Genomic DNA, 8,703 nt, shown 5'->3' on the forward strand with positions numbered 1-8,703 from the left:
AAGTGGAGCAGCCGGGACTCGAACCGATGTCCAAATGGGATGCCGGCACTGCAGGCGGCAGCTTTACCTGCTGCGCCACAGCGCCAGCCCAAGTAAATCTTAAAAACAAAAAACAAACCAAAAAAACCTCCTCTCCTGGTAGTGGACAGGGCAGCACTGAGCTGGGGTTGACTCTCACTTTCTGGGCATCCAGTTCCGGCTGATAAGGCCATCTGTGGCCGCATCCCTGCTCCTTTGGGACACAGCCTGCGGGTGCAGGATGAAACCATTCAAGTAGACTAACCCTGGCTCGCAAGCCTGGGGGCACGAGGCGAGGGCAGCTCCCGGACAGCTGGGAGCTCAAATCCTGAGTCCAATCCCAGGCCCCACCAACGCCAGCCCGGGTCGGGGCGAGGTGGCTTAGAGCTGACCGGCGGCAGCCAGAACAGCAGGGCCTGAGCGCGAGCTCCCTCCCGGGGCGCCTGGCCGTCCTAGCTCCGTAGGGAAGGCACGGCAGGTTCTGCGCACGCGCGACGCCAGAGAGGAGCCGCTTTGTTCGGGCGCTACCTGCGGATCCATTCACCTCCGGCGCCCCGCCCGCCCGCAAGCCGACACACACACTCGCGGAGGCCCCGCCCACTTCCCGCACGGGGTGGGGCCGGTGAAGGACCCCCGCCTTCCTCCCCCAACAGCCTCCCCTGGCTGCGATTGGTTATCTGCGCGGCGTGCGCCCGCCTGCCGTGAAAGCTGATTAGTGCACTGAGAGGGAGGTAGGCGAAGGAAAGCAGATTATAAAGACTCGCTCCCCTCCCACCCGCCCCGCGGAAAAGTCACGTGGCGCTTCACTCGGCGCCTGTCACCACCCCGCTTGTAAAGCTTTCTTAAAGGGCCCGCACTCACTTTCCAGGGTCGGTCCTTTCGTGGGGTGCCTCCCCGCCTCCCGCGGAGGGTGCGGCGGCCGCGGACCGTCCTAGCCAGCCAGACGCCGAGGCACTGAGTCCCCATCGGACCTGTGGGATGTTCCTCAAGGAACAGCGCCTGCGGCCGTGTGGGGGACGATGCGGTCGCCTGAAATGGTGACCGCCTTAGCACAGTGCCTGGCACGCCGCAAACGCTCAGCTTCCATGTGTTGAACGCACCTGCCTGAATGGAGGGTGCTGGGCGTGAGGGGAGAGGTTACCTCAGCGTGGCCGCCCCCCGCCCCATTCTCGGGGAGAGGCTGGTGTGAGTGTGGGGTGGGGGTGCCAGAGGTAGGAGACCTCCCGTGGGCACAGACAACCTGGGAGTGCTAACAGAAAGGGCTCGCGAGGGCGTCGGGCCCGGGCCCCCGGGCGGGGCGAGACAGCAGCGGCAGGCGGAAGCCTTGGAGCACCGGGCCCCGCACGCGCCCTGCGGGGAGGGGCGGCGGAGCGCGGCGCCTTTAAGCCCGGGCGCCGGCCCGCGGCCCCGCCCCCCGGAGGACGCCTCGGCGCGCGGCCGCCGGAGCCGCGGTTTAATTGGGGCTGTCAGGCCGCGGCGCGCGCGGAGGGCCGGCCGGGCGGGACAGAGGCCGGGAGGCCGGGGCGGCGGGCGCGCAGGGCGGCGGGAGGCGGGCGCCCGGAGACGCGGCTGGGGCCCGCGCGGCCGGGGCGCCGTCTCAGGGCCAGGTGCCCGGCCCCGGCCCCGGGCCGCCCGCGCTGCCCATGAAAAACCAGGTCCGCGGCCCCCCAGCGCGGTCGCACATGTCGGCTTCGGGGGCGGCGGCGGCTGGGGGTACCCGGGCGGGGTCGGAGCCCGGTGCGGGGTCTGGGGCCGGCGCGGGCACCGGGGCGGGCCCGGCGACGGGAGCGGGAGCCATGCCCTGCAAGAGCGCCGAGTGGCTGCAGGAGGAGCTGGAGGCGCGCGGCGGCGCGTCCCTGCTGCTGCTCGACTGCCGGCCGCACGAGCTCTTCGAGTCGTCGCACATCGAGACGGCCATCAACCTGGCCATCCCGGGCCTCATGCTGCGCCGCCTGCGCAAGGGCAACCTGCCCATCCGCTCCATCATCCCCAACCACGCCGACAAGGAGCGCTTCGCCACGCGCTGCAAGGCGGCCACCGTGCTGCTCTACGACGAAGCCACGGCCGAGTGGCAGCCGGAGCCCGGCGCCCCCGCCTCGGTGCTCGGCCTGCTCCTGCAGAAGCTGCGCGACGACGGCTGCCAGGCCTACTACCTCCAAGGTGAGGGCCGCCCCGAGACCCCCACGCGGGATCGGGGCTCCACGACGCCCCCGCTGCGGGCCATCTCCTCCCCCCACCCCGCCCCGGCCGGCGCCACGTCGCCCCTGGCCCGCAGCCGCCCTTCGGCGAGCCCGTCCCCCACGGAGTGGGCTGGGGCCCACGGGGCCCGTTTCCCGTCACGATTCGAGTGGGTGGAACAACTTTTCCCCGCCAGGTGTCCTTGTTTCCCCCGCGGATGGGCGACAGCGGCGCCCCCGGGCCAAGGGAGAGGCCACCTCCTGGAACCTGGAAAGCGGCAGGGCGCAAGTCCAGCCTGCAGAGTGTGTCCCTGTTGGGCCGGGGTCAGGGAGGCCACCCTTCACAGCGGAGTCCTGCCTGTGTGCCTGGGTCCGTTTAGGTTGGGGGTCTCTGGGATCCTGGCATGGCTCCCAGCACCCCGGGGATTGCCGCCTCTTGGAGGCGCTTGGGGCAGGGCGTAGGCAGTGTCCATTGGCCTGGCCTCTGGGGGCTCCTAGGTCCCCAGCTTGCCTTCCCAGGGCTTGCAGAAAGGGGAGGCAGTGCTGGGGGGGGGGGGGCGAGTGGCTGCGGCTGGTGTTTCCAATTAACATTCCAAAATGGCCTCTCACTGGCAGCGGGGCGGGTGGGAAGGGAGGGGAGGGGTGCAGCACCCTCGGGCCCTGCAGGCACCCCTTCATCTCTGCCCTCTCTCTGTGGCTCCAGAGGCCTCCCCTCCCACGGGTCCTAGGTTTGAGGGGCCTTGTGTCCTCATGGGGGTTCCTGAGACGTGGAGCTGGGACCCTTTTAGGGAACCTGTCGCAGCCAGTACCTTCACTGTGGCGGGGGGTGGACAACCCCCACTAGACTCCCAGGCCTGTCTGCCTCCTAACCTCTGTGCAGCTCTGGCCCCCGTGGCCTCCGCTGTGGGTAGGGTTTGCACACGCACAGATGCCGTCCATAGATGGGGTTGTCTGCTTTGCTTCACCACGGAGCTGTTACCGAGCCCGGGTGTGCAGGGAGCTACAGGGGAGCAGTGGGCAGGGCCATGTCCTCCAGTGCCCTGTGGCCAGGGGCCCTGAGCGTCAGGGTTAAGGGTTCCGGGTGTAGACGTGTTACTTCACGTCCTGGAGCCTCGGCTTCCTCATCTGTGAAGTGGGCATGGTTTAGGTGGAGAGAACCCAGGAGAGGGCACACGGGCAGCAGGCTGGGCATGGCCCACGTGGACTGCTCCACGTGGGGAGCCCATCTGGACGCTCGGCAGCCTCTCACCTGGGCCCGTCTCGCCCCGGCCACAGGTGGTTTCAACAAGTTCCAGACTGAGTACTCGGAGCACTGCGAGACCCACGTGGACAGCTCGTCCTCGCCGAGCGGCTCGCCGCCCGCCTCCGTGCTGGGCCTGGGGGGCCTGCGCATCAGCTCTGACTGCTCGGATGGCGAGTCGGACCGGGAGCTGCCCAGCAGTGCCACCGAGTCGGACGGCAGCCCCGTGCCGTCCAGCCAGCCAGCCTTCCCCGTCCAGATCTTGCCCTACCTCTACCTCGGCTGCGCCAAGGACTCCACCAACCTGGACGTGCTCGGCAAGTACGGCATCAAGTACATCCTCAATGTCACGCCCAACCTGCCCAACGCCTTCGAGCACGGCGGGGAGTTCACCTACAAGCAGATCCCCATCTCCGACCACTGGAGCCAGAACCTGTCCCAGTTCTTCCCTGAGGCCATCAGCTTCATCGGTAGGTGTTGCCGCCGCCGAGCCGAGCGGGAGGCTGCTGGGTGGGCGGGCGCGGCAAGGTGTGTGCGGGGACTCAGGGTGTCGCCCGCGCCCAACTGCGCACCTCTGGGCCTGTCGGGACTTGTGTGTGCCTTGCGTGTGCCAGCGTGTGCCCGTGGGTGTACCCGGACCTGCCATGAGTCATTGAGTCCTCCTTCAGGCCTCTACCTGTCGGGGCCTGAGAGTCCCCTGGGCCCCAGGCTCCCCCCGCGTGCCCCCAGCCGCTGTGCTGTGGGCACCTCTGGGGCTGCCTGCTCTCCAGTTGGTGTTCTGGCTCCGCTGCCGTTCTGGGCATATCAAACTGAAACACCCCCGCTCGCAGGCCTCCCACGGTCTCGCTCATGCTGGATCACACCCCGGCACACGTGTCTCTCCAGGACCAGGTTGTCATGGTGCCTCTTCGGGCTTGGCTGAGTACCTGAGAGGGCTGCAAGGTAGCCCTGGAGCCAGGGAGCCCCCGATGTTCTCAGCAGCCTACCAGGCTCGCTTGGAGTGTGGGGGTGTACAGAGAGGGAGGCTGGGAAAGCCCTCCTCCTGAGCCCGCCCCTGGCCCTCAGATGCCCCTCAGACCCAGTCCCGTGTCCTTGGGCTGCTGGGCGGCAGGGCCTCTCCCCGGCCCCAGGCCTCGCCCAGCCGTGGGGAAGGGACGAGGTGGACTCTGTATGCCTGAGGACCCAGTGTTCCTGGGTCTGCCTTCTGCGGCAGGCTTGGGGGGCTGGGCTGTCATGTCCCAGTGGCAGCTGTGTCCAGTGGAGGGCGTTTGGTGTCAGCTGGGCTGGGCTGGCGTTAATAACAGGAAGTGGGGAGCCCCCCCCCATCCGCTTACTGGGAACCAAAACTAGGTGCCTGGCTGGGAGGAAGGAAGCACGCTGAGGCCTGGGGGAAGGGCCGCCTGGAGCTTCCAGCCCTGCCCTGGGGTCACGGCCAAGGGGGCTGTGGGTGCTGCCTCAGCAGGGGAGCTGAGCCTGGCTTGTGGGTACCTTTATCCCTCCCGAGGGCCCCCACATCTGGGGGCGATAGAGCAGGATGCAGAGGGGTGGGGTATGTTTTTTCCCACTTGACTAGTGACAGGTAGAGGCCCTGAGCAGGCCCTGGGGCAGGGGGACAGGGTCTAACACCCGCCACACCTGAGAGGGCAAAAGATAATAGCAGAAATTGTTGTGCTTTGGATCACCTGGGAGCGAGTTTGGGGCCCCTGGCCTTCCCCGCACCCTTGTGTGTCACCCCAGACCCCAAGGTCAGACCACACAGCTGTCTCCTGCCCTGCTCCTGCCTCCCCGGCCTCAGCTAGTCCCCGAGTCGGGGTTAAGTCTGATCCTGAGCACCCCCAGTGGGTGGAGGGGTGAAGAATTGGGGAACCTGTGGGTTACCCTGTGGGCAAGCACTGACCAAGCACCCGCTGTGTGCCAGGCTCCCAGTGGGGCCCAGAGGGGCAGCGGCCGCTCACCTCCTCTGTGCCGGGCTGAGGGGTGTGAGGGCAGCACCGGACACTGGCAGATGTGGCCGTGGTGGGAAATGTGCTGGCATGCAGGCCTGCGGGGGGTGGGGTGGGGGTCTGCTGAGTGTCAGGAGCCCACGTGGCAAACCCCACCTGTGACGTGTCAGGCGTGGCCATCATGCGAATCCCTGGGTCTTCCAAGCTGGAGCTCAGGCCTAGGGGACCATCTGGGCTGGGCAGGGCCACCCACTTCCTTCCGGAAGAGCCTCCTGCGAGCCTGCTTCCTGGGAGGCTGTGGGAGCACCCATGGGGGCTGCACCATGAGGGCAGATCCCACCCCACGCCCAGCAGGTGCTGGGTCAGGAGGAGCCTCCGGGTGGCCCAGGCTCGGCACACTGTCTCTGCATCTGCTTCCACGTAGATAAAGTGGGGCTCTGGCCGTGGCACAGACCCAGGAGGGTGCAGGGGGCCCTCAGCAGCTGTCATGGGTGGCAGCAGGAGAGGTCGCAGTGGTGACCATAGCTCGTGCTTATCAGGGCCTCTCGCGAGTGGTGTCAGTGATGGGCCCACTTTACAGACGAGGACGCTGTGGCACAGGGCCGACCAGTGACTGGGAACTAACGCACAACAGAGCCCCCTCCGCAGCTCCCAGTGGCTGTCCCATCTGTGCCAGGCTGGCCGGGTCCCTCGGTAGGCGGCACCAGCCGGTGGCCTTGCTGCCCTCCGGGCCTGGCACCCCACCCCACCCCACCCCACCCCGCCAGGAAGGCTGCTCCCTGACCCATGCCTGTGTGTTTCAGATGAGGCCCGCTCCAAGAAGTGTGGTGTCCTGGTGCACTGCCTGGCAGGCATCAGCCGCTCAGTAACGGTCACCGTGGCCTACCTGATGCAGAAGATGAACCTGTCACTCAACGACGCCTATGACTTCGTCAAGAGGAAAAAGTCCAACATCTCGCCCAACTTCAACTTCATGGGGCAGCTGCTGGACTTTGAGCGGACGCTGGGGCTAAGCAGCCCGTGCGACAACCACGCGCCCAGCGAGCAGCTCTACTTCTCCACGCCCACCAACCACAACCTGTTCCCACTCAACACGCTCGAGTCCACGTGAGACCGCGTGCGCGGGTGTGCAGCTCAGTGCCCCTCCCGGCCCGCGCCGGGGCCAAGTGGGAGGGCCCAAGCCTGCTGGCCCTGGCCTGAGGAACACATAGACGCCACCCATGCCTGGGTCCCAGGCGGAGGCCTGCCTCTCGGGACTTGCCGAGGCCTGCAGAGCTCAGACACGGCCTGGGGGACCGCCGGGGCCTCTTGGGCCCAGAGCACCCTTGTGCTGCCGGCCTGGCCACTGGGGCTGGTTTTTAAAGACGCATCGCGGCCCTGAGTTTACTCCATACTTGGGGCACCTGAATCCGCGCTCCCTGGAGCACAGAGAATGTGCGAGCTCTTCTTGATTTCTCTTTTTTTTTTAATGGGAAGTATTATTTTCAGGCTCCACGCAGCGGTGGATTGTTATCAACCAGTATTTCATCCCTTTCTTGGTCCTGCGAGAGAGAGAGAGAGAAGCGTTCTCAGTTTCATTCTCCCCACTTCAAAAAAGCATTATCGGTGTGTTTCACTTCCGTTTTCCAATGGGAAAGACAAACCCCGCGTGGATCTTGACCAAATGCATTTTGCACATGTGTGAAGCCTCCGTTTCCTCGGCAGACCCTGCGGGTTGTGGTTGGTGGCCTGCACGGGGGGTCTCGGCGTACTCTGCGCTCCCATCGCCCCTCTGGAGGTCCCTGCCCGAGGCAGAAGGTGGGGGGCCCTGCTGCTGTCCTAGCGGAGTGGCACCCAGGGGACTGCCAAGCAGTAGCATTAGCCCTCTGGGCTCAGCTCCCGGGAGCTCCGAGCCCGGGGCCCTCTTGTGCACACGACCCCTCCTCTGTCTCTTCCTCTCTCGCTGGGTGTGGGGGGGAGGGCAGCCCCACCCCTCACCCCACGGACACCTGCCCTGCCCTTTTCCTTGTCCCATGCCTTCTGCCACCAGGAAACCTGCACCCATTTCAGCCCCAGGGCAGGGGCAGGCAGGGCACGGATGGATGAGTGGCAGGGGCATAGGCTCTGTCCGTCCCACCCCAGTCCCCGCAGAACAAAGCCACGGATTCCGTTACTCCCCTCCAGTTTTGTTCCTTTTTCAACCTCGGTTCCACCCAGCGTCAGGACTGCATGGGAGCTGGGGTCCCTGCTGGAGCCAGCACTCGGCGCGGGAGCCAGGCCACGGAAACTGCACCCCTACCACGTCTTACCTCACGGGGGTGCTCTTCAGGGATGCTCTCGGGCAGCGGGTTCAAATCTTGCCACAGTCGAGAAATTGACAAAAAGCTCCCGCGCTGTACATGGTTCTCTTTTTCTCTCTCTCTCTCTTTTTAATTTTTAACAAGACAAACCCAGAACGATGTATCAGATTTGTGTGAGCGAGGGCGTGCCCGAGGGTGGCCAGTTTCGCTTTCTGACCGTATGAAGGAAGATTTGTGACCCTACATATATATACACACACACACACAGACGTATATAACTCCTGAGCCAGCAACGGGAGTTTGTTTATATTGCAAATAAATATTATTTTTTCTTTAAAGTGAGTCATGGTTTCTGGGAAGGTATGGAGGGGGCCTGGGCCTTTCCCAGGGACCGCCCAGCACCCGCATAGACCAAGGTGCCCCACAGATGGAAGGGAGCCAGCCCCCCAGCTACCCATCCTGCTGGGGTTCTGGGCCTCCGGACAGGCTCCCATAGGCAGCCACGTGTCACCTATGGGTGGGGAATGGCGCTTCCACAAGGCTGCCGTCTCCTCACTACCTGCACCAGGTAAGTTCCTGGATGCTGACTCAGTTTCCCTGTTTCTGCTTCTACCTGGCTCTGTCCCTCAAGCAGACTGCCGGGTTAGCACTGGGCTGGCCCCAGGTAAGGTGGGCCAGCAGAGCCACAGGGGTGAAGGCTGCTTGGCCCCTTTCCATACTGGGCTGCCCATGAAGCTCGAGGGCCCGTGTCCCCGCCCCAGCTCTGGTTCTGCCACCACAGGCCCTGGATTCAAGCCTGTGTGACCGGCAGCCCTCACCTGTGCCACCCGAGAACAGAGGAGCTGCTGTCCAGGCCGCAGGCCCGCGGGGGAGCGGGGTTCTCGCAGCGGCCCTGGCAAAGCGGCGGGCACTGCTCTTGCCCTGGGCTCCCTCGGGCACTGGTCCTTCTGTGCCAGGGGCAGGCAGAGGGGTGGGGGCCCGTGCGGGCAGAGACTGGGCCTTTGTTCCCTCTTGCTGCCCTCATCCTTGCCTGGGGAAGCCCGCGG

At 65.7% G+C, this 8,703-nt stretch overlaps 1 protein-coding gene across 1 annotated transcript; it reads left to right on the forward strand.

Moving 5' to 3' along the window:
• Nucleotides 1-861: 861 nt before the first annotated feature.
• Nucleotides 862-7,995, forward strand: DUSP7 (dual specificity phosphatase 7). The gene is made up of 3 exons (XM_051852356.2): nucleotides 862-2,178; nucleotides 3,471-3,905; nucleotides 6,182-7,995. Exons 1-3 carry the CDS (start codon nucleotides 1,662-1,664, stop codon nucleotides 6,487-6,489), a joined length of 1,260 nt encoding a protein of 419 aa, XP_051708316.1. The 5' UTR covers nucleotides 862-1,661; the 3' UTR covers nucleotides 6,490-7,995.
• Nucleotides 7,996-8,703: the final 708 nt, after the last annotated feature.

The sequence above is a fragment of the Oryctolagus cuniculus genome, chromosome 10 (assembly GCF_964237555.1).
Source record: "Oryctolagus cuniculus chromosome 10, mOryCun1.1, whole genome shotgun sequence".
NCBI lineage: Eukaryota > Metazoa > Chordata > Mammalia > Lagomorpha > Leporidae > Oryctolagus > Oryctolagus cuniculus.

Excerpts from the sequence above, each read along its gene's own strand:
- DUSP7 (XM_051852356.2), top strand. The coding sequence starts at position 1,662 with ATGAAAAACCAGGTCCGCGGCCCCCCAGCGCGGTCGCACATGTCGGCT. Across the intron at positions 2,179-3,470 it reads CCAGGCCTACTACCTCCAAG|GTGGTTTCAACAAGTTCCAG; the intron begins GTGAGGGCCGCC and ends CCCCGGCCACAG. Across the intron at positions 3,906-6,181 it reads TGAGGCCATCAGCTTCATCG|ATGAGGCCCGCTCCAAGAAG; the intron begins GTAGGTGTTGCC and ends TGTGTGTTTCAG.